General features: G+C 37.8%; 2 protein-coding genes across 2 annotated transcripts; both read right to left on the bottom strand.

Annotated features, from left to right (window-relative positions):
* Positions 1 to 154: 154 nt before the first annotated feature.
* Positions 155 to 26,352, bottom strand: LOC139763451 (sorting nexin-24-like). Its single transcript, XM_071689515.1, has 5 exons — positions 26,256 to 26,352; positions 25,075 to 25,123; positions 16,298 to 16,445; positions 14,620 to 14,804; positions 155 to 3,384 (listed from the first exon to the last, which is right to left on the bottom strand). The coding sequence occupies exons 2-5, from the start codon at positions 25,092 to 25,094 to the stop codon at positions 3,216 to 3,218; spliced, it is 522 nt and encodes a 173-aa protein (XP_071545616.1). The 5' UTR covers positions 25,095 to 25,123; positions 26,256 to 26,352; the 3' UTR covers positions 155 to 3,215.
* Positions 1,704 to 2,990, bottom strand: LOC139759608 (uncharacterized). The gene has a single exon (XM_071681928.1). It carries the CDS (start codon positions 2,988 to 2,990, stop codon positions 1,704 to 1,706), a length of 1,287 nt encoding a protein of 428 aa, XP_071538029.1.

Here is a 26,352-nt window from a genome sequence, read left to right as displayed (position 1 = left end):
TACATAAGAGTACACAACCTTGAAGCCATTTTAATATAAATCACCTATGTTCCTAATCATATTCAAAGTGCATTCTAATTAAGTTTGAAGCTTAAAACAAGCATTCTGATTTCATGTTTAGCAAGAACTGACAGGTATTTTTTAAACATGCAAAATTTTCAGAAAAAATTTAATCTTGCAAAAATCATGTTCAACAATGCAATTGTTCAAATAAATATGTAAAGAGATCACTATTTTCTGTAAAAGTTAAAAAATCGACTATGTTACAAAAATGTGAATGAGGTAACTCTTGTAAATGCTGCAACTTAAGCAACACACAGACAATGAAGCCATCTCTACTAAACTATTACACAAAAGAAACATATCAAAATTTACTACAAAAATCATACATTTTGCAAATATTCAAAATGAATTTTCATATCTATAAAAGAAACTTGCTGAATGTCTATGGGAACCTCGAAGTTTTGTCTTAATGATCAAACTAATGAACTACCTTACATACATGTCTAAATTACCATCATCTTTGTCTGTCATCACAGTCACACCAGTGCAGAATTAACCCAATCTGTGTACTCATTCAGGGAAGTATGACAGAATAAACATTTGTGGTTATACAACTGCCCTATTATGTCAAGTTTATCTATAACATCAAAGCATAATATGGATGTATCTAGCTAATATTTTTAAATATCTATTATTATTATCCCTCGGGATAGGGGAGAAAGAATACTTCCCACATATTCCCTGCGTGTCATAAAAGGCGACTCAAAGGGGAGGAAGCGGGGTGCTGGAAATCCTTCCCTCCCATTCTTTTAATTTTCCAAAAGAAAGAACAGAGAAAGGGGCCAAGTGAGGATATTCCCTCTAAGGCTCAGTCCTCTGTTCTTAAAGCTACCTCGCTAATGCGAGAAATGACAGATGTATGAAAACTTATTATCTTTAAAATCTTTCCCATTTACATGAGGTGGACCAAGAGCAGATATGCACATTTTAGGTATATAATTCTGCAGGCAGGCAAGAAGGCTGGGATTCCAAGTATCCTGGAGACGAGTTGACAATACAAACCTTTGAAACAGCAACTAATAGTAACTGTGTAACATCATATTCTGAGGGTTTTTTTAACGTCAAGCCCCCACTCTAAATACAATCTAGAATACCACCACTTTTTCCAAAGACACTTATTGTATATATAGCTCAAATATTAGTAACATTATAGATATCATTTCCTAAGCTACTAATAATTATTAAGGTTACACATTCTACATCACGAGACAGTCCCAACATAACTGAAAACTACATTTCTATATAGTCATGCTGAGCTCAACCAATTGAATTCATAATCATAATTCTGATTTAACAGTAACTGACACTCATATCAATGTATACCTGGTACTCACACTTACCTCAATAATCAAATGAATCACAAATTTGCTCAAAAAAAAGTTAATATGTATTTTACAGCATCATGGCAGGTGCATACACAACAGTTGGTGAGGTCAAATAACAGGTGACCTTTAGTGATAAATAACAGGAAAAGACTTTCAGATTGTGAATATTATTACAAACTTCACAAAAGTAAATTCTGACTCAATCTTAAATATGAGAGAACAATATTAACACGAAAAGCGACCTTGGCTCCAAAACATGACAAAGAGGGATCACAAGGTGTGTCACATGGTACAACTAAAAGAAGACAATGGATTTCATGGCAATGTGTCCACAGAAGTGAGTTTGACTCGACCTTCAATGCGAGAGTGAATAACATTAGCACGGAAAGTGGCCAAGGCTCCAATACATGACAACAAGATCATAAGGGGTATCATTGATGACCATCCAAACCATGCTGCCACTAAAGACACAAGTGGGCCCTCTAATACAGTTCCTAATGACCCCATACCATTCACTACTCCTGTTACTGCTGATGCTGCTCCTCCCTCCCGCTCACCAATGTCTGCAGATACAGAGCCACAGAGCAGAATATCTGGGCCACAATTCAAAGCACCAGCAAGTGCAAGGAAGATGACATGAAAAATTGGGCCCCATGAGGCTGTGACCACAAAAGCCAACAGAGCCAACGCTGATCCAGCCACAGATAAAGCACTGGTTAGTATGGCCCTACCTCCCATCCACCGATCTACCACAATACCAACACATGCACTGCCTAAAATACCACCTATTTCAAAAGCAGTGGATGCCAAGCCAGCATTGACTTGGGAGTAATTAAGGGAACGCAGAAGGTAAAGAGGTAGCCAAAACATGAGGGCATAACGTACGAACTTTACACAAAACATAGCCATGGACACTTCTGGCACAAGGGCTATCTTCCATACTGCCATCATGGACATCTTATTGTCTGTGTTTTTGGTTTGTGGCACTTGCTGGTTAGCTGCCCTACCTGGCACTACCAAACCTCGCTCACTCGGGCTGCGACCTACTGCAAACACAAACACACTTAAAATGGTTACTACCACAGCTGGAGGCAAAAAAACGGCACGCCATCCATAAGCTGCCTGTAAGTATACAGCCAGACCAGTGCCTGCCATTCCAAACACAAAACAACATGTGCCAAACATTCCAAAAACAGAATTACGTGAAGCATCAGAAAACCACTGTGCTAATAAGGCACAGCAAGCAGGCCAACACAGAGCTTGGCTAGCTCCACTGAAGGCAAGCAATACTAATAAAGGGGGAAAGGACTGACACACAGTCATGGGAACTGTGGCAGCAGCTGCAAAGATAAGGCACCCTGCCATGGTTATACGTGGTCCTAGGCGGTCACCAAGAGACCCTAGAGTAAGGGAGACTCCAGCATAAGGTAAGAGTAATGCTGTGTCCACCCATCCAAGGTTAGCAGCACTGACGTTCAACCCATTCTCCAAGTCTGCCTTGATCACTCCAAGGGGTTTCCTCAATAAGTAAGTCGACCCATAGGCCAGCCAAAGCACTCCAAACACTGACCACTGCCAGAAACCTAACCGCCTAACTTCCATGATGATGTGTGCAGTTTCAACTTTTAACAATTTTACTGCGATGAAAAGAGGTCAGTAATTTTACAACAGCTACATTTACCCTTATCCTGGTCGTGTAAATCACACTCCTTGCATGAAACTTATTACAGTCCAATTTCACCTAGATTTAGTCTCAAATTTACATGGTACACAACTAAGATTACAGATGAATCCTGCTATATGAGTAAACCACAGTCGTGTTGTCTTTCAAGTTGGCATGCGAAAGCTGTGGTCATAAAGTGCTGTAAGAACACCCTTTGTGACAGAGCTAGTGAGTGTTCGAGTACTATTATTGTGGGCTGTTAAATATGGATCACGGGGAAAAACGAGGACAGGCTGGTGAGAAGGGCTTCCCTCATACCCGCTATCATCACATCTGCAGAAGAGAAAAAACATTATAGAAAGTTGTCGGTGCAAAATTAGTAAAAATTAATAACATATTTTGGAATAAATATTTTCCTTAATTACAAACATATATTCCTACGACTCCACGGGGAAAATGAAACACGATAAGCTCCCAAGTGCACTTTCGTGTAATAATCACATCAGGGGAGACACAAGAGAGAATTATAAGTCAGTTGATATACAATGAAGAGACGTAGCTAGGACGCCATTTGGTAAGCATGCGATTGTCTAGGACAATCCATTGACAGCGCGTCGACCCCGGTATACCACATCGTTCCAATTCACTCTATTCCTTGCATGCCTTTCACCCTCCTGCAAAGCACACAGAGGCATACGTATTAGTTAAATTACAGCTCAGCACTAAACGTAGTCCTCATTCAACCAATCCGTCGGCACAGGTGGGTCACACGATATTTTGCCGACTGGTATAGTTTAATCACTATCGTCTTTACCTCCGCCACCTTGTGAGTTACGGCTGAGGTAGGTCATGGTAACCTTACACGAGCTCGGGGATTATGTAAGGTTGATGGGTTTCCTGTTTTAAGCCACTACTTTGATTAAGATGGCAACGGGTAAGTGCTTTCCCTGTAACCCGATGGATTCAGAACAATCAAAAATGATTATATGCTTATCATATCTGACTGATGGGTTTCCTGTTTTAAGCCACTACTTTGATTAAGATGGCAACGGGTAAGTGCTTCCCTGGTAACCCGATGGATTCAGAACAAAAATGATTATATGCTTATCATATCTGACAATGACACGACTCTCAATAACTGAAAAAGTCTGGGGAAATGATAAATTCAGCGAGTGAAAACTGGAGAAAATGGACTCGTCGCCAACGTACTTTTTGACAACAGTGCCAACTAGCCGATAATCAACTGTAACACTGGTGAAGTAAGTATGGTGGAGAGGGCCATTCCCATAATATGAATATTTCAGAACGGTTTATTTGGCAGGTAATCCTGTAAGTTCCCTTGGTTAATGCGATCATTAAGTGCAAGTGACAACCAACAGAGTGGACGATGTCATATTCAAAGGTTAACCAAATTACCGTGTCTTAATTTGTGAACGAGGCCCTTTCTCTCACGAGGATAAACTTTTAATAACAGAATATGTGGAGGACAACAGGCAATAAACTGCACGACAACCATGGTGGTGGGTCAAAGCCAACATCCCTAACACACAAGCGAGTGTTAACGTTAGAGTATACGTGGCAGGCAGTGTAGTCGGTTATCATGAGAGGCACATAACTCACCTTGAATTTACTGTGATTTGTTACGTACATCACTTAAAACGAAAGAACTTAGAAAGTTAAGGCAAAGTATAATTTACGAGGCATTTCACTGGCCTTGAACTTGCTGACTGTTCGTCAGTAACATAGTGTGTGCTTAACATGCGGAGAAAATACATATTTCATCATTTCTATTACCAAACACCGTAATTTCTAGCTTTCAATCGCGCAACTATAGATACAACATCACATTGAACAGTAATTGCATTCACAACAGCCGTTCTCATGACGTATCGCTGGATTCACCACATAATCACAGACACAAATGACTAACAATAATCAATAGGGACATGAAGAACAGGTAACACTTCACACGCCAAAGGGAAAACGTGGCACAAACATACCAGCGAATTTTCCCTCCAGGACGCTCTGTCCGACATGACGGTTATTCTGGCCCTGGGACAACCCTTACCCATGCATGGATAACTCCGGTCTTTCACATTTGTGTGGAATAAGACTTACTCACCAGACTCAACTAGTTCTCACTAGTAGGGGGAGCAGACGAAACAGCGTGTCACGGACGGTTCGTTACACCAGACTTCCTGAACATTTGTGACGTATATCGTTGCTATCATACGCTCTGTGCGTTATGTATCGGTCACTCTTTATATTATTCCGTCGTCGTGCAAATATTCAGTAAAAAAAAAAAAAATTTCAACTTTATCTCAGCGATGTTGAAATGCAGGTAAGATGAGGCTTAAAGCAAGACATCTATAGTAAAACGAAATAATACTGTCAAAAAAGTATGTGACGAGTAATAATGAAACTGGCGAAATATTTCGCAACAAGTCTCCATGGATCCCAGTATGTTGACTGTCAACAAACAATTCTCTGCCTCGCATAGGTATATTTAACCCTCTCTCCACATCAAAATCACCCTATAACAAACTTTTGATAATATTAGTTATAACGTCAACAAACAAATCTGGGACCGGGTTAACAACCACGGACCTTTCCGTCAACCTTACATCTTTACATAGGGGAAAAGTTATAAAGGTAATAATACTCTACAATAACACAAGATACTAAAACCCATGCACATTGTTAAGGCGAGATGGCAACCTTGTTCGGGGGGGGGATCATCTGCCGCGCCGGCTGATTATCACTCGACCAATCAGGTTGCAGGATTCATATTACCTCGACAGGAGTGAACTAATCATTAAGCTGTTGATACACACCCGGTGCAAAAAGAAAAAAAAAAATGTACACAACAGCACGCGTCGTCTCTCTGGATTACCGTAATAATAATAATAATAATAATACATCACGCGTATCTCTGGATTACCGTAATATTAATACTACACTCATAATCTATGCTTTATTACAATACATGAGAGATGCCAAGCAAGCAGATCCTGAAAGCGGGAGATTTTAATGGTGTGGAATGTGTCGACCGCTTTTGAACAAGTTCAAGGGTTCTTTCTAGTACAAGAGAAAATTGCAAAAGTGTACCATGTACTCTACGCTCTCTCATAGTGGATCTGTAAATACACTTACGTGCGAATTGGGATGAACAAGGGGGCAGTGATCACAAAGAACATACAGTGTAACTGCTCGGCAACGTATAATACCATACACAAGGTAACTCAAGGCCAAGGCACCATGCACTGTTGCCAACTCATTTTACGAGCGTAGACACACTTAACAAAAATTGTATTTACATTTAAATGGTCGGTAAAGGCACTAAAAAAATAGTCAATAAAAGCACCACAAAACAAAAAAAGTGTTAAAAACAGAATATTCTTTGTCGACGATGACGTCGAATGCAACGGCGTTCGCTAAAAAGCGCCGAGTAGCTACACTGCCAAAGATCGGAGTGTATGGTTGAAAACTGCATGTCAAAAAGCGCTGCCATATATTCCTCAATATAAGGAGGTAATTCGTGCCAAATAAAGGAAAAGATTTCTTTTTACACAGGGCAACTGAAAACAGGATTTCCAGTTGGTTGCCTGTAATTTACCTGACTGAAATGAATAAAAAGCCTTAGTTCATTCAGCAGAAAACACCATCAAAGGCCAGCAAGTCCTATGTTATCAGTTACGAGCCTGTTTTGTGTATATACGTGTATAATAAGACGCATCTTAAACTACCTTATTCTATATGCATATGGTATAGGTAGAACATACTTCCTAACAAATATTTACAGCTTCTAATTACTTCCATTCATCATTTAGTCATCTCATTCTAGTTTCTAATCATTTTTGCTCAGTCAACTAGGAATATGAAAAGACAAAGAGTGTGCTAAATATCAATAACTTTGTCCACGAAAGAATAGGGTGATTAACAAATTGAAGAGGGGATGTAGCCATGAATTCTGCACTTAGGTAAAAAGAAGATTCAGGTATCAAAGGACTTAAGATAAAGGGAATTCAAAAGATCCATGAGATGAACTGCCTTCGTACGGAGTACAAAGGAATGTACTGAATGCCAAAGTCAGCCCTTAAAAAGGTAAAAATAACACGATACAATGTTACTAGTAGGTCTTAGTTGAACATGTGTAAGAATAGATGATGGCATAAATGTGGTTGAAAAAGAATGAGCAGTTTGTCAAGAATGTGTAATGCAACCAAAGTTCTTTTGTTTTTATGGATGTAACATGTTTAAGAGAAAGGACAATTGCAATTTTAAAAAATCACATGATATCTTTGTTCTTGTAAAATTACTGTTACTATGGGAATGAACTTGTATAAAGTACAGTAAAATGCAGCTATCCTGAACATGATTCAAGTAAATGTAAAATGTTGCTGTCCTCTACAAAATTAAATGAGGAAAAAGTATCCTGCTTAATAGCACAAACTGATGAAAAATTATATCACGTATTACAGCCTTAATGCTAAATCAAAATCATTACTTAAAAAACAAAGTTTCATAATACATTTTGATCCAACAAAACTTAGTTATGTCTGAACAACTGGTTCCGAAAAGATCTTTCTTCAACTGTAGCATGTCTGAGACAATATAAGCCCATCACAGTTGTGGGAACATGCAGGCAATAGAATGCTTCTGTATATGGACATTATGATTATGGATGGAAACTATCAGAAGCTTCATCTTCAAGGAATGTGGGGTTGAAAACTAGTAAAATTCCAAGAATCTTGAGGACTCTTTCCTATTACATGTGCTTCATCAATACTCCCTGGAGGTGGGAGAAAAACGATACTATCCACACAACTGCACTTAGCAAAAGAAGCAAAAGGCAACTAAGAAGGGTGGGAACAGGGTAGAAACTCCTTCCCATTAGCATCAACAAAGTCTAAGGAACAGAAAACATCATAGGAGTATTATTCCTCTCTCATTTGTTTGTTCTAGATGCTACTTTGCAGAGCCAGAAAAAGATGAACATGAAAAAGAAAGTAGTTCATGCTGATGAAAACACAATTAGAGTGTAAAATAAAATTTAGGAAACTGAGAGGTACCAACAACTTTACCAGCTCCAATGATGTTTGACCCTCAAGAAAACTGGGAGGGACCTTTACATAATAAAGGTGGGGGTTAAACTAATTAAAAAGAAACCAAACCAAAACTAACCCCTAACTACAAGAAAAACCTAACAATCAAGGAGTTTTACCCCCTAAACCTCAACCTAACCACTTCATATTTCTTAAGTAAGGTTTGTTATTTCCAGCACAGAAAACAAAAAGTGTCAATTTGGTCATATGTTATCAACAAATAAGAAAAATGACGGACAATTTATCTTTTGGAAAGTGCATAGTATCAGCAGCATGGATATACTCTTGGAATCATACCCGATGTCCACCATCTGATAAGAACTAAAATGATGGTTACTGCATTCAAACTGCCTTTCACAAGATTGTGGGAGGACCACATGGCCATACTGCATGACTGATTCAAGTTCAAACACAATATCTGTTTCAGTATTTTTTCTGTGCAAGTTAAAAAATGAAGAAACCATACTTAATGATAGTTATTACCATCAGTAAACTTATGGACAGCATAATGAATTATATATGTACTTTACGTAATCCCTTCTTAATTCATAATCACCCTTATATATGTGCTTTATGTAATCCCTTCCTAATTCATAATCACTCTTATATATGTACTTTATGTAATCCCTTCTTAATTCATTATCACCCCAAAATCAATTTCTATTAAAGTCCTGGTGTTATCCAAGGCATCTTTTTGAAGACTTCTGCAGCCCAATGCTGTGTAAAGGGGAAAATGTATATTCCTAAAGAACTTAGAAGTTCATAAACAAAACTGTACTCCCAGTAATACAGCCTTGTCAAAGGTGACTTTTTACTTGCAAGTGGAATCTGATAACACCTGTCCTAATATGAATGACTAATTATTCAATCAATGATCTGAAAAGCATTCAAACATACAACTTTTGATGAACGTACTTCTTTTAGGTTATGGGCAACAGTGGGGGAGGTGAACACAGCTGTGTAAGCAAGCTAGCATTATTTAAGTGAAAAAATTCTAATTATGAATGACACAATTGTCTACATTGCACAAAGTCAAATCTAGAGCACTGGAACAATCTGTTCTCTATAAAGCAAGGTAAAATATTGAAAGGGATATTACAGTAAAAGAGGCCTAGAATATCACAGAAGAGATATGGCCGCCCCATATGTGACATGGGAAATGTCCATCCATGCTGTGGAAATGAGCTATTTGCGATGTGCATGTGGTTTGAATAGATGGAATAAGGAAAGTAATCAAGGAGTGTATGAGAGATATGGTATGGCAGAGAATGCACTGGGAATAAATTTTGGAGTAGAAGAGTGGGTGAAAAATACTTTGAGATGGTTTGGGCATGTTGAAAGAATGCAAGATGGGGAGTTTACAAGGAGAGTGCATGACATTACAATTAGAGGGGTTGGTGATACAGGAAGTCTTCCTGTGATATCAAGAAACAGAGTGGAAGAGTAATGGAGGGAAAGAAATGGGGGAAGAATATGTGGAATCGTGTATGCCAGGAAGGAATGTAAGGTCAGGGATAAGTGGAGACTCTTTGCTGTGGCCACCCCCGTGATGGGAGTTCCTGGAGGAACAGGCATCAGAGGTATAGCCAGATAGATTGTTTACCTATAATACTGTAGTAAGTTACATGCTTATTCAAACTACAGCGAACTGTTCTTCAAGATGAAGCTGATTATAAAGGTCTTATTTTGCTTACTAAAGCAGCTTATCACCATACAGGTGTAACTCTGGAGCTTCGAGTGATTAATTCAATGTGTTTAAATGTAAACTGTATCTATGAATATTATTCCTACACTTCCAAAACATGAAGAAGTTATTAAAACTGTTACTGGGAATGATTCTGATCTTCCAACTTTTGTAGTTCATAATGAAACATCAGCAAGCATTCAGTGAAGGATTTAAAAAACTTTATAGAATGTTAATTTTTTTGACAACCAAAATTTCCAAAACTGCTGTTTCTGAGCAGTAAATATTCTAAATGGAAAAGTTTGAAATGGAAAGTGCAAAGATTCAAAATGATAATGTTAATTTTTGGGGGCAAATAATGAAATTTTCTTGAATCCTGTGAACATGTGCTATGAAGTTCAATTCTTACTATGGTCAAATTATCTACCTGAATTAATCTTCAACTACGTAGTACATAAAAGCAAAATATTGTATAGTCTTCATGGCTATTTGCAAATAGCATCCTTGACATAAACCTTATGTTAAAAGCTGCCAGTAAACATTTAGTGGCAGGTTTAACATTAACATTCACCATATAATGCACTTTTTAAAAATATAAGCAGTATGAATCATAGTCATACTCTTTGCATGTTTTTCTTTTAAATTTATTATTCTTCATATATACTAAGCTCACTTAAACACTACTTGCTCTGTTGCTGACAGCCTTTTCCTCATATTTCAATATTCCTTCAATGCAAACAGGATGGGATCCCTCTTGTAATTGATCAGACTGGTTCAAAGATGCATTCCTTTTCTAGATATTCTAACTAGCTCAGTAACGTATTAAGTAACATTATTTTTTTTTTTTTTTTTTTTTTTTTATACTTTGTCGCTGTCTCCCGCGTTTGCGAGGTAGCGCAAGGAAACAGACGAAAGAAATGGCCCAACCCCCATACACACGTACATACACACGTCCACACACGCAAATATACATACCTACACAGCTTTCCATGGTTTACCCCAGACGCTTCACATGCCTTGATTCAATCCACTGACAGCACGTCAACCCCTGTATACCACATCGCTCCAATTCACTCTATTCCTTGCCCTCCTTTCACCCTCCTGCATGTTCAGGCCCCGATCACACAAAATCTTTTTCACTCCATCTTTCCACCTCCAATTTGGTCTCCCTCTTCTCCTCGTTCCCTCCACCTCCGACACATATATCCTCTTGGTCAATCTTTCCTCACTCATTCTCTCCATGTGCCCAAACCATTTCAAAACACCCTCTTCTGCTCTCTCAACCACGCTCTTTTTATTTCCACACATCTCTCTTACCCTTACGTTACTTACTCGATCAAACCACCTCACACCACACATTGTCCTCAAACATCTCATTTCCAGCACATCCATCCTCCTGCGCACAACTCTATCCATAGCCCACGCCTCGCAACCATACAACATTGTTGGAACCACTATTCCTTCAAACATACCCATTTTTGCTTTCCGAGATAATGTTCTCGACTTCCACACATTTTTCAAGGCTCCCAAAATTTTCGCCCCCTCCCCCACCCTATGATCCACTTCCGCTTCCATGGTTCCATCCGCTGACAGATCCACTCCCAGATATCTAAAACACTTCACTTCCTCCAGTTTTTCTCCATTCAAACTCACCTCCCAATTGACTTGACCCTCAACCCTACTGTACCTAATAACCTTGCTCTTATTCACATTTACTCTTAACTTTCTTCTTCCACACACTTTACCAAACTCAGTCACCAGCTTCTGCAGTTTCTCACATGAATCAGCCACCAGCGCTGTATCATCAGCGAACAACAACTGACTCACTTCCCAAGCTCTCTCATCCCCAACAGACTTCATACTTGCCCCTCTTTCCAGGACTCTTGCATTTACCTCCCTAACAACCCCATCCATAAACAAATTAAACAACCATGGAGACATCACACACCCCTGCCGCAAACCTACATTCACTGAGAACCAATCACTTTCCTCTCTTCCTACACGTACACATGCCTTACATCCTCGATAAAAACTTTTCACTGCTTCTAACAACTTGCCTCCCACACCATATATTCTTAATACCTTCCACAGAGCATCTCTATCAACTCTATCATATGCCTTCTCCAGATCCATAAATGCTACATACAAATCCATTTGCTTTTCTAAGTATTTCTCACATACATTCTTCAAAGCAAACACCTGATCCACACATCCTCTACCACTTCTGAAACCGCACTGCTCTTCCCCAATCTGATGCTCTGTACATGCCTTCACCCTCTCAATCAATACCCTCCCATATAGTTTACCAGGAATACTCAACAAACTTATACCTCTGTAATTTGAGCACTCACTCTTATCCCCTTTGCCTTTGTAACATTATTATTATACTTAATTGCTGTTTCCCATGTCAGTGAGGTAGTGCCAGGAATCAAACGAAGAATGGCCCACCCACTCATATATATATATATATATAAAAGGCCCATAACTACACAGATACATACATACACATATACATATCAACATATACATACACATACATAGACATATACATATTCATACATGCACACATTAATACTTACTTGCCTTCATCCATTCCCGGCACTACCCAATCCCACAGGAAACAGCATCACTACCCCGTGCTTCATCGAGGTAGCGCCAGGAAAACATACAAAAAGGCCCCATTTGTTCACACTCAGCCTCTAGCCGTCATGTGTAACAAATGATGAAGAAAATAACTTAGAGAGCTGAATGTATGAATGTATGTTGCTAATATTTGTCTAAGAGTTCTTGATGTGAAAAAATACATCAATAATAGACAGGAAGGTAATAATGGTGTTTGGCTATTTCAAGAAGCTTAAGAGGCAGACCGGGATTCCTAACCAAAATGAATTTTAGCCTTCCCTTTATCAAAACTTACATGAACTCTTTAAAAATGATAAATAAATTGATTTGCTTAAAATACTTATTTATTCATTTATTATTCTTTGTCACTGTCTCCCGCGTTAGCAAGGTAGTGCAAGGAAACAGACGAAAGAATGGCCCAACCCACCCACATACACATGTATCTACAGACACATCCACACATGCACATATACATACCTATAAATTTCAACGTATACATATATATACAAACATACACAGACATATAAATATTTACACATGTACATAATTCATCCTTGCTGCCTTTATTCATTCCCGTCGCCACCCCACCACACATGAAATGACACCCCCCCTCCCCCGCATGCGTGCGAGGTAGCGCTAGGAAAAAACAACAAAGGCCACATTTATTCACACTCAGTCTCTAGCTGTCATGTATAATGCACCGAAACCACAGCTCCCTTTCCACATCCAGGCCCCACAAAACTTTCCGAGGTTTTCCCCAGATGCTTCACATGCCCTGGTTCACTCCACTGACAGCACGTCAACCCCGGTATACCACATCGTTCCAATTCACTTCATTCCTTGAACGCCTTTCACCCTCCTGCATGTTCAAGCCCCGATCGCTCAAATTGTTTTTAACTCTATCCTTCCACCCCCAATTTGGTCTCCCACTTCTCCTCGTTCCCCCCCACCTCTGACTCATACATCCTCTTTGTCAATCTTTCCTCACTCATTCTCTCCATGTGACAAAACCATTTCAATACACCCTCTTCTGCTCTCTCAACCACACTCTTTTTATTACCACACATCTCTCTTACCCTTTCATTACTTACTCGGTCAAACCACCTCACACCACATATTGTCCTCAAACACATCTCATTTCCAACACATCCACCCTCCTCTGAACAACCCTATCTATAGCCCACGCCTCGCAACCATGTACAATTGTTGGAACCACTATTCCTTCCAACATACCCATTTTTGCTTTCCATGATAGTGTTCTCGCCTTCCACAAATTCTTCAATGCTCCTAGAACCTTTGCCCCATCCCCCACCCTGTGACTCACTCCTGCTTCCATGGTTCTCCGCTGCCAAATCCACTCCCAGATATCTAAAACACTTCACTTCCTCCAGTTTTTCTCCATTCAAACTTACCTCCCAGTTGACTTGTCCCTCAACCCTACCTAATAACCTTGCTCTCATTCACATTTACTCTCAGCTTTCTTCTTTCACATATCTTTACCAAACTCAGTCACCAGCTTCTGCAGTTTCTCATCCGAATCAGCCACCAGCGCTGTATCATTAGCGAACAACAACTGACTCACTTCCCAAGCCCTCTCATCCACAACAGACTGCATACTTGCCCCTCTCTCCAAAACTCTTTCATTCACCTCCCTAACAACCCCATCCATAAACAAATTAAACAACCATGGAAACATCACGCACCCCTGCCGCAAACCGACAATCACTGGGAACCAATCACTTTCCTCTCTTCCTACCTGTACACATGCCTTACATCCTCGATAAAAACTTTTTATTGCTTCTAGCAACTTGCCTCCCACACCATACACTCTTAATACCTTCCACAGAGCATCTCTATCAACTCTATCATATGCCTTCTCCAGATCCATAAATGCTACATATAAATCCATTTGTTTTTCTAAGTATTTCTCACATACATTCTTCAAAGCAAACACCTGATCCACACATCCTCTACCACTCTGAAATCACACTGCTCTTCCCCAATCTGATGCTCTGTACATGCCTTCACCCTCTCAATCAATACCCTCCCATACAATTTCCCAGGAATACTCAACAAACTTATACCTCTGTAATACTTATGCATAATAATTTTGTACTTTACATCCTTAACAATCATAAAAAACAACTAATCACTTACTCTTGATGAGATGGCTGGTAATTATGGACCTGTAGGAATGATAGTAATGCCGGTGGAGTTGGCTGGAAAAGTAGAATAGAGTGTACCCACAGTTCTAAGCCTGCACGACGTGCTTCCAAGACTTTAGGAGTTGAGTTTCGGAGACGTTTGGGAGGAAACTCCGCTGTTGGGTAGATTTTACGCAACTAGAAAGGAAAACAAATAAGTGATATGCAGGTAAGCTTATCTGTCTGTAATATATCTTATACGCATTCTACTGTTATTCAGCAAGGTATTCTCTTCAGAATCTCACTTTATAACTAAAACATATTTCTAAATTTTTCTTCATAAAATACTTCATTTACATAATCAAACTTCCATAAATCTGTCCACCACAATATCTCCTTCACATTCATACTACCTCAGTCCTTCAAACCTACCTTAGGCCTTTCTCTAATTTTACTCCAACACACATCATTCAGCTAAACTTAATCCTTCACCATCTACCTATATCCAAACCAACTAGGTCTCTCACCAAGATGACCATTCTCATTAATGTACAGGATCTCCCAATCTATTATATATCTGGCTTTCTGAAAACCCAACTTAAATGCATAAAAAAAAGGAAAGGCCTAATGAAAGAACTTCAAAGGGATTGCTATTTCCCTCTTAAAGGTAGACAGATTATAGAAGCTGTTATAAACTTTATGAGGTAAAGTCTAACTGTGGAAGAAAAGAAACAAACATCAAATCAGCCATATCTCACAGAACACCTATGGAATATAGAGGCCATTCAGGTATTGTATAAACTAACAGAAGAGGAAATACTTAAACAATCAACTCCTGAGAGCTGAAACCCAAGTTATATCTCTGAAAAGAATGAAAAAGGCAATATTGTGGCAAAGAGTGAGGGAGAGTTAGATGACAAGGTAAAATGCTTTTGACTAAACTCTGTCAAGATGAAAGGTGGATGAAAAACAACCTCCCCTCTTCAGTTAAGTGAGCAGTGCTTCATTTAGGAATAGATCTAACTTTTGTATAGCAAATCTAAATACTTCAAGGATATGGAGTTTTCAAGGAAGATTAGTGAATTCATAAACATCACATGTACTGAAAAAGTTAAACGTCTGTACTAAAGAATAGAAAATATATAAGGTTAACCTGAAAGAATTTGAGAGCAGTAAGAAAAAAATTAGATGAATTAAGCTTAACTAAATTATGAATACAATAATCAGCTGATATACAAATCTGATATGAGGAAAGAGTCAAAGCAGGGTGAGCTACTGGAAGCTGAAGAAAATAGAAAGAGTCAGTAGTAAAGGCTGAATAGCACTTCTCAAAAGGTCATTGATAAAAGAGTGAAAGATGGTAAAGACAGAAGAGCACCTTGGGGAACACCACTGTTAATAGGATAGGATGAAGAGATCAACTGCAAAAAAAAGTTGAAGCCTAGTGAGAATGCAGTTTCCAATAAATCACACTGCTACAGTTTTTCTACCTAACATAAGCCTCTCATCCTCCTGAATGTTCAGACTACAATACCCAAAAATCATTCACTCATCTATTCAAATGATTATGCATGTAAAAGATTGATTTTAAAATGAATTAACTAAGAAAAATATATTCATCTACTGCTCACCATAAATTTCAATGAAATCAACACAAACCTTCAAAAAATATGAAATACAGAGCATATTACCTCCTTATACAGAGTGTGGAAAGCAGAATATCTTTTTTCAATCTTATGGACTCGTCCCATGTAGCAAACTTCTACAACATAAACATAATGGCTCCTGCCTCCTTCACCCTCTACTTGTCGGTAGCGGGGGATATATGCACGTATCATTCTGTAGATATACTGGAATATTACTTGACATAATCTTGAATAAAATGAAATATTTTATGTATCTAATACAGTTGTATCACCAGGTCTCTTCTCTTCCACAAATATAAATATCTACCCATTCTCTGTAAGAAAATATTCATAGAACTTTTGGCATAATCAATAATACTGTGCTTGAAGATTTCATGCTCAACATTCCAATCCAGTCAAGGTAGACAGACGCTGACAATCAACAAGGAAAGACTAGCTACCCTGACAAAGTACCTGTAAATTCTGGAATGTATCTTCTAAGAGAGTTAGCCACTCAGGACTCTTTCAAACACAGGAAACAATTGTTAGCCCCCACAAAAGTTATTAAGCAGCACATCAAATAATGATTAACTTCTAGAAAAGTCATATCCACACATGCCAAGTCATATAACAGAGGATTCTTACATTAACGACATTTAATTATGGCATTATACTGTTAAAGTACTGAAAACGATCATTGTTTGTGTTGAGAGACATTCTACTTTGTAAAGGAAAGTCTATACAACTTAAATCTACTCATCTCTACAATGGAGCTGGAGAGGCTCTAGATAGTAGCATTTGTAATTTGGGTACTTAAAACCAGCAACACAGTTCATTTCCCCTTACCTTAAATTCTCTTACCAAACTGCTCTGATAAAATCTGCATGGGAAGAGCAGGTGTTATGACGTGATTGAATCAAAGAAAATAATGAGAAGGTGTATGAGAGATTTGGCATGACAAGGAACACAAGAGGAATGAATTGTGGAGTGGGTGAAATGTAATATTTTGAGGGGGTTTGGGCATAAGGAAAGAATGAAAGATGGCATTCACAAGGAGACTGTTTGATATTATGATTTAAAAGAGTTGGTGTGAGAGGATGACCACCTCTGACAGGGCCAAACAGAGAGGGAGGGTACTGGATAGATACAAATGAGGGAAGAATGCATGGAATTGTGTATGCAAGGGAGGCACGTAAGGACAAGGATAAGTGGAGACTCTTTTGCTATGGCCATCCCTTTTGATGGGAGTTCCTAGAAGGAATGGGCATTAGAGATATATAGCTTGACAGAGAATGACAAAAGGCATCCAGATGGTGTACTCGGCCCAACGGCCCAACCAGTACATCTTTAAATCTTGTTTGTAGACAGTTTCTTACTTCCAAACAAAAATATGGACCTTCTTCCATTGATCCAAGGTTGTTTACTAGAAGAGGAATAGCATCATCCAAGACACCACGCAAAATTTGCATCTCCCCACTCTCAACAGCATGGGGTAACTGAGGCAGTAAATCATATGATTTCCAAGAGAGTATTATGCTGCCAGAGATATAATATCCTCACCTTAATGTGAGTCACAAGATTTGTTTCACAAATAAATTCTGACACATTGAATAAACAACAGGTAACATTATACACTCATTGAATGCATAGGGTCATATGAACTGTAGGTATGACACTGGCTACTGGTGCTATACTATATATATGCAAACAACTCCTTCCTCCCAGTAATGGTGTAGTGAATACGGGGCTCCATTACCATGCCTACCAAGCTCCAGACATCGCTTCAAAAGGAAAAGGAGAGAAGACCTGGCTAACCCTGATGACCAAGCTTGAGATTTAGAAGAAACTCAAGAAGAACAAGTTGGTCAAGCAGATGATAGAGAGGCATATATTAAAGAAAGCTTCTGTCTAAGAAAAACCTTCTTAAGCTCTCTATAAATATAGACCTCTGCCAGATAAAGAATGAAAACAAGAGCAGTATGAGAATGGGTTATGAAGGTGACAAGGCTGTGTTTGAGTGAAAAAAAAAAAAGAAAAAAGGACTTGTAGCATACCAAAGAATGAACTGATGTTAGAGGAAACTGCTTAAGTTTGCTATTTTGTTTGAAACTAGTAATTTGCAGCCCTCACAGATTGGCTGTAAAATTTTTGCAAAAGGTATGGTATTTCAGCTGACAAAGGTCACAGGTAGAGTACTAGTGTTGATGTTGAATCAAGTGCTGAGCCCTTCAAAAAGGAACATCAAAACCACAATGTATGGCTCAATGTTAAAGATGAAATACAAGTCCTTGGTCAACCTAAACGTTTACAGGGTGAACTGAAAAAAAATCTAAAGGCTCAGTCCACTGTTCTTAACGCTACCTCGCTAACGCGGGAAATGGCAAACATGTATGAAAAAAACTGTGTGTGTGTGTGGAGGGGGAGAATGTTATCTCGGAGCAAATTGGGTATGTTTGAAGGAATAGTAGTTCCAACAATACTATATGGTTGTGAGACATAGGCTATAGATAGGGTTGTACAGAGGAAGGTGGATGTGTTGTAAATGTTTGACAACAATGTGTGGTGCGATGTGGTTTGATCAAGTAAGTAATGAAAGGGTAAGAGAGATGTGTGGCAATAAAACGAGTGTGGTTGAGAGAGCAGAAGAGGGCGTGTTGAAATGGTTTGGACATATGGAGAGAATGAGTGAGGAAAGGTTGATGAAGAGGATATTCGTGTCAGAGGTGGAGGGGACAAGGAGAAGCAGGAGACCAAATTGGAGGTGGAAGGATGGAGTGAAAAAAGATTTTGAGTGATTGGGGCCTGAACATACAGGAGGGTGGAAGACATGCAAGGAATAGAGTGAACTCAATTGGAACGATGTGGTATACTGTGGTCAATGTGCTCTCAATAGTCTGAACCAAGGCATGTGAAACATCTGAGGTAAACCATGGAAGGGTCTGTGGGGCCTGGATGTGGATGGGGAGCTGTGGTTTCGGTGAATTACACATGACAGCTAGAGACTGAGTGTGAACGAAGGTGGCCTATTTTTGTTTTCCTGGTGTTGCCTCACTGAAGCAGGGGGAAACGATGCTGTTTCCTGTGGGATGGGGTAGCACCAGGAATGGATGAAGGCAAGCAAATATGAGTATGTACATGTGTATACATGTATGTCTGTGCATGTGTATAGATATGTATATATAGGTGTATATGTTGATATGTATATGTATGTATATGAGCACTTATATAAATATGTATATATGAGTTGATGGGCCATGAATAACCATGTATAAAATATTGATGCACTTGATAAACAAACAACAGAGAAAAACAATGAAATTCCAAAGGATAATAACACAACAATTTTAAGTAATCACTGCAAATAAACATCCACATTTCTGAATTCATTTTCACCAAAATACATGAGTACCTCATACAGTCACCGACAATAATAAAAGAACAAATTTATAAAAGAAAACTCAATGAATTACATAAAAATATTTTAGAAGAAAATCAATATTCTTCTTGTCATAGCAATCACAAGTGCATCTGCAAATAAACATACATGTATTATGATGTTTGGTGTTCTTTGGTCATACATGTACCTGGAAAACAGCATACCCTGAGTCCATATTTCTCAAGATGTGGGAGTATAGGCGTATTTTATGGTTAGAGGTGAGCATCAATCTCTCCAATACATCATCTGGTCATAACACGTCTCAATTTCAGCAAGGCTCCCTCCCTGCATCTCACACCAGTATAATTTATGCCTACATGGCAGTACACATCTCTTGACCTTGTGCAATAAACTTGTATTTGGTGGTGGATAATGTAACTTCTCTATTATCTACTTAAAATGGTGAGATTTTAATCTTCAAAGTGACGAACGTGGTACATACACATAATATGCCCCAATCAAGGTCATCTCAGGTGATAGGAAAAATTTGAAGAGAAATAAAGCAAAAATTAATCAGGGCTCTGCAAGTGCTTGTAAACCTGACTCTTCAAGAAAGAAAGGTTACATAAAAAGAAGACAAAAGAAACAGAATTCACAGCTTAGCTGTTCCAGAAAAAAAAAAAATGGTATTGTAACAACTATTCATAGCCTGGCTAGTCTCCATGCAGAAGTTGTGGGAAGCAGCAGCCAAGCACATGCCACTGGATCCAAACCTTGGAGGTGGGGACACATGCGGACAGTACAGGAAAACTAAAGAACAGAGAGAAAGCAGCAACATTGCAGTGCAGAGAAAGGGAAGGCTGAAGAAAGGTGATGCCAGGAAAATTAATGAGATGGAAGGCTTTGGATTTCACTCTAATTAACAATGACATGCACTATAATCTACATCAAACAGTAAATCTTATAACAACAGCATACATGTCTTGTTCACCTCAGGAGTTCTGGTAGGACTCACCCCCTCATATGCAAAAGTTGAATGTGACAGCTAAAATGTGCAGAAATAATATAAAAAACAGACTATCTAGAACAGTTATATCCAATACAGAAGTTACAATAAAAAAAATACAAAGGAGAAAAGAAAATTAACAAAGACAACTTTCAGTTGAGTAAATAGCAAGACAATAAATTATGATTCTTACATCATTAAAAATCAGATGAAGTTATATACATTTACACAGTCCCTTAGCGAACATCGTAAACCAAGCATACCGAGTGATACAGGCTTTCGCAAAACCACATATGCTACCTAGTAAAATATGCCCATCTAAATTAATCGTTTACCAAGATTTGTTTAGTCATTTAATTATGGAAAAAATGAAAAGAGCAAACATACATGGAGTTACTAATACATACAAGATCTTTTGATCTCACCTAACAACTGCAACATACTTGTACAATATTCATGCAAATTTACCTCAGATACTTCGGTTGAACATGTTACTGGTTACATGTACATGCAATCAGAAGCCTATTTCAAGTCCACAACTTTAATCATTAAGCTTGAAGCAGGTAAGAACAACTCCTTGATGCAAAATTTTGGTCTGGAATGAAAATGTAAATCTTGAAATACTGTACTTTCTAGCAATAAGGAATTAGCAAATTGTCTACTGATATCATGTATGCTGATTTCTGTATTTAGAGCAAGGCAATAAAAGCAGTAAAAACAATTTCAAACTTGCACTCAACCTGTAACTACTTGAAAATTGGAGTGAATTATCCAACAAATGAAACATTATACAGCTTAAGAACATGATCACAAATACAAAGAACATCAAAACTGTATACAAAAATATACTCATAAATGCATGCATGCACACACACACAAGCATACTCAGATTGTTATATTGTTAAGAAAGGAAATGGTCCAAAAGAATGAAATGAGGCTGGTTGCCAAAATCAGGTGAAAGTTATGAAATCAGAAAGGATGTCCTCGTTCTGCCTTAAACTGAGGGAAAGAACATCGAGAGATAAAGCAACTGCCAAGAGGGCCACAATACTCTTACACAGATTAGTTCTCTGAAATCTGAGGGAAGTCCAAAACCAGAAACTAGGCAAAAAAAAGTGCCAAGAAAAATATGAGAAAACATATCATCAGTTAGGAAGTAGTGGACATAGAGAATGAACTGAGAAATAATTAAGAAAATGCAAAGACCAGAAAATTCTTGAAAACAAAATTTCATGCTACATGTTTAATGCATAAAATCTTTATTTCAGAAGTGTGGACAAATGTACTTTCTAAACTTTGATTTTGTTTGATATCTAATCATATAAATGATAATGACATTACAACTACAAGAAAACAAAAGTTAATCCCTATGTTTCTGACTGAATCCTCAAATTTTTGGCAAGGTTCATAAAACATAAATTATTGTTTTACATCTAGATTATAGCAATGCCTCCATAAACAACCATTTCCTGATTGTGAAAAATGCAAGTGACTGAAATGCTAATCAAAATTCTATTTAAACTATAAACATTTAATAATCTGCATACTAAATAATGAAGTGACATGGAGAGTACACATGTTAGGGCAAGATGAGTGCTTTTCAAATTTTACTTCAAGTGGGAATCCTGATAACTCTCTGCTGAGGGGTAGGTTAATAAATCCAAGAGTACAGTAGTGCATGGGAAGTAACTTACATATGAATACTGATTGTGTTCCTTCCATTCATATGTTGCTACTAAGATATAGGAAATGACTAATTCTATGATGGAAATAAGGTATGAAAAAAAGACCCCTTCATTTATCATGAATGATGTAAATTTTACAAAAAGATCAGTGATAACTGTTTAGCTCAGGGCTGTGATAAGTCAAGCTTTTGAATACTCACAAAATTCATAGCAATAGTTATCATAACACCAACATGCCTGGGCAGTTGACTCTTAATCAAGTTAAAATATCTAAAGGAATTTTTTTTGTGAAAGCAGGGCCAGCTTTGAAGACACAGGAATGTAGAGCATTAATGAAAAACATACACATTTAAAAGCAAGCAGATCCAACTGAAATCTCTTCAAACTTTTCTTAGGGATCTAGTCATAAAAATACTACATCAGTGACATTTGTATGCTTCCTCTCATGGTAAAGCAAACAAACAAATATGCATCTAAATATCATTTCTTTCAAGCATTCTCTCCTTGAAATTAATGAAATTATTCTTGGAGCAAATCTTTAAAAAATAATTTTTGGATACAAAGAGAAATGAATTAGAACATGTTTTTGAATTTCAGATGAAAATGATCAAATCAAGTGAGCCACCCTACTAATCAATTATTTTGAGAAAAGAAATCACAAGGCAATTAATTTATTTATGGTACATTTTTCATTGCCTTAAAGGATAACAGAAATAACTTATGGATTTGACAGAAATATATACCAATAGATTCCTAGCCCTTAACAAAATAGATTTACACTAACACTGATTCAGTAAATCACTCTAGTAATAAAAGTGATAAGCTGTGATATGGAGATCAGGAATAAATTGGGGTTAATCATTAAAAAAAGTAAGTCAAAGATTTGTAAAAATCAACAGAGCATATGAAATCTCACATACTTTCAAATAAAATCTGAGATTTATGGGAAAACTATACTACCATTAATGTGGTATGATGCTGGATATCATGTGAAATGAGTGATTTGGGTATTATGAGCAATGGCACAACTACAAACATTCCGTTCCTTGTCTGTTTGCATTATTCGGCAGTTGACGCAATGTAGAACTTACTGACCCCACATATTACGAAAATAACACTGAAAAATAAAATACTTGGTTGTCATTTCGGTTCTGTTGATTTCTACAGACCCTTCACCTATTTTCACAATAATGAACCCTGCATTTTCAGCTGCTCTCATAACCCTACACATTCTCACCCATTATCATAAGATAAAAACAATACTCTAAATCAAACAACACCAGTCTAAATCATGTACTAAATGTAAAGAGTCCATTGATAAGCATTTCTTGCAAATCCATAAGTTATTTCAGTGGTGTTCCTAATGTAAAATTGTACCTTGGTTCCACAAATGAAAAATCTACATGGGATGTATAATATGATTAGTCACTGCATAAAAAGCAAGGAGGGCTATGAAGATAAGGGAAAAAAGCTGCCTGACAAAGTAGGTGACATCCCTCTGGAAATCATAAGAACTTTGGAAGCCCTCCCCTAACCTCACCTATGGGTCCCCATTGACCTTACTTTCAAAGTTATACTTGAAATACTGAAAAATTAATGGCGTCTACTGTGTCATGCCATTTGAAGGAATATGTGTGCTGAAACACATTCATGCAATGGTATGTGTTTCTGTGCATTTGACTGAATACAAATGCACATGGACTCCATGCAACCAGACGTAAACACAAGACCATTAGTCAAGCATTTTTCAAATAACAGTAAATGCAATATCAGTGTTATCCATTGAGGAAATCCTGGTGAGATTTTCATAGGTTCTTTCGTTTTCTAAGAGTTTCATCTACTTTTACAATAATGTACCACACATTTTCCCTTAACCCTCTCTGTTACTGTCTTATCTACTGTCATTGCCTAAGATGTTTGTAATATGGCAAAGTTAGAATTTAGGGAGTCTTAACAATGCTTTCAAGTGTCAACCCAGAAAAAAGATGTGGTCACATCTATGACAAGCATAAAGTGAAGGTAAACCAGCAGGAGAGACTCAGAGTTGGAAGATAGCTTACAAACAGAAGACGAAGATGCTGCGGTAAAGAGGAATGATTCTTTCAAATCTGCATTAGTGAATAAAATTAGGAAGTACCATATTTTGAAGAATAAATCAGTGACAATTTTGTCAAGGACAACAAATTTTGAGACAAGATACATTCATAATTACTTCAAGAAGGCATTCATGGATAAGCCAAGCCTTTTCATTTAATATTTTCGATGTCATAAGATGAGGAAAACACCCTTCAGAATGCACACAAACACATAACACTACTTTTTAAGAAAGGAAACAGTTTTAGTGTAGGCAATTTAAGACAATGTCATTTAAGACAAAGTATCAACAATGCCAAAGGGAAAATAATTGAGTCTATAGTTGGTGACAAACTTGTATTTCGTTTTTAGTTCAAAAATATTTTTGCAATGCAACATAGACTTGTCATGTAAGCTGCCTTACTAAACTGCTTGAAACTTCTGAAAACAAAACATAGCATTTGGCACAGCATTTTTAGATTACCAAAAGGCTTCTGATACTGTTCTCCATAAAGGGTTACTCCATAAATCACAAGCATATGGTTTTCAAGACAAGGTTCTAAACTGCTTAAGGCTTTCTACCTACCAGAAAAATTGGAGTTTAAATACATGGAAAATTCTCTGATGAGTGGGGTAGGGAGCACAGTGCCACAAGGGTCTGCTTTGGGATATATTTTGTTTCTAATGTACGTAAATGACATACCTTAAATTGTAAACTGTCATCTGAAGATGTTTGCAGATGACACCAAAATCTGGAATGGGAATAACAGTATCATGGATAACATCACACAACAAGCAAACGTGGACAAGTTAAGCAACTGGCTGAGAGGCTGGCTTCCAAACTTTCACATTGGAAAGTGCAAAAAGATGCACACTGGAAGAAGAAAGGAAAAGTAAAATGATGAGACTGAAGCGGATATGGGAATACTGATAAGCAATAACAAGAAACCAACAAAGCAGTGTATCAAAGGTGCCTGGAAAGCGAATAATGAGACCTGTATGGAAAACTTTCGGCCCAACAGATAGAAAAGGATTCACGCTACAGTACTATGCAAGTGATTCATCTATCCGCAAATTGAATGCTAAGTTCAAGACTGATCACTGCACTGCAAATAGGATACTGCTTTTTTTGGAGTGTCCAACATACAGCCATCAAACTATTTTTCTGCTACAAAACTAATGCTGTGAGATATGTCAAGTTCTGAGACCTACAATCATTAAAGAGAAGAATAAGAAAGAATCTAATTAGCTAAAGCATACAAAATTTCAGGTGAAGAGGAAACTAATTGTATAGTCTTCCTCAAACCAGCAAAATTAAGGCATTTGGATGGAATTCACTGAAATTATACAAAAAGAAGTTCAAGCTACAGTTGAGACAAAATTTACCAAGTCTGAGAACAGAATCTGAATGGAACAATCTACCAGATATAAAAATGTCAGTACTACAGACAAATTTAAAGGCAGACTTGACAAACACCAGTCAGACATGACTAGACTAAGCCTATGAAAACCACTTAACCCTTAATTGTTGGGGTAAGAATATATATATACAACGCTAAATCACGCACACGCCATCTCGTTTCACTCTAATAACAATCTAATAACACTGCAAAACGAAATCAATGATACTTCTACAGTTTATGTTGAACCCTTAAACTACAAAATTACCACTTAAACTCACCGCTTTGCTGAAGTTAACAGTTACCAGATTAATAAGTGGTCCTTTCCAGCAATTCATACGTCCAGTGACTACATCCTACGTTACCCTTAGTGACTCAAGAAGCATTTCAGTTCTTTCCTACTAACAGTGAAACAGATTCTCTGACACAATTTTCATCACCGCAGTTCAATAAAGTGTGGAATGCCAGTTAAGCACTCATTTACCTAGATTATGATACCACGCAACGTTAGCTGCACACGTAATGATTTTTGCTGGCCTATCCCAGGTAAGGGACCACCCACCTCTAAACAAAAGGTGTTG

This window comes from Panulirus ornatus, chromosome 3, assembly GCF_036320965.1.
Source record: "Panulirus ornatus isolate Po-2019 chromosome 3, ASM3632096v1, whole genome shotgun sequence".
Taxonomy (NCBI): Eukaryota; Metazoa; Arthropoda; class Malacostraca; order Decapoda; family Palinuridae; genus Panulirus; species Panulirus ornatus.
The sequence above is the reverse complement of the archived record's forward strand: the minus strand, read 5'-3'. Positions and strand labels throughout refer to the sequence as shown.

Bases quoted from the DNA above. Each gene is read 5' to 3' on its own strand.
- LOC139763451 (XM_071689515.1), bottom strand. From the start codon at position 25,094: ATGACAGTTTACAATTTAAG. The intron at 16,446-25,074 runs GTATGTCATTTA...GTATATCTACAG, and splicing joins ATGACAGTTTACAATTTAAG to AATGATACGTGCATATATCC. The intron at 14,805-16,297 runs GTAATATGCTCT...TTTCCTTTCTAG, and splicing joins TCCACACTCTGTATAAGGAG to TTGCGTAAAATCTACCCAAC.
- LOC139759608 (XM_071681928.1), bottom strand. From the start codon at position 2,990: ATGGAAGTTAGGCGGTTAGGTTTCTGGCAGTGGTCAGTGTTTGGAGTG.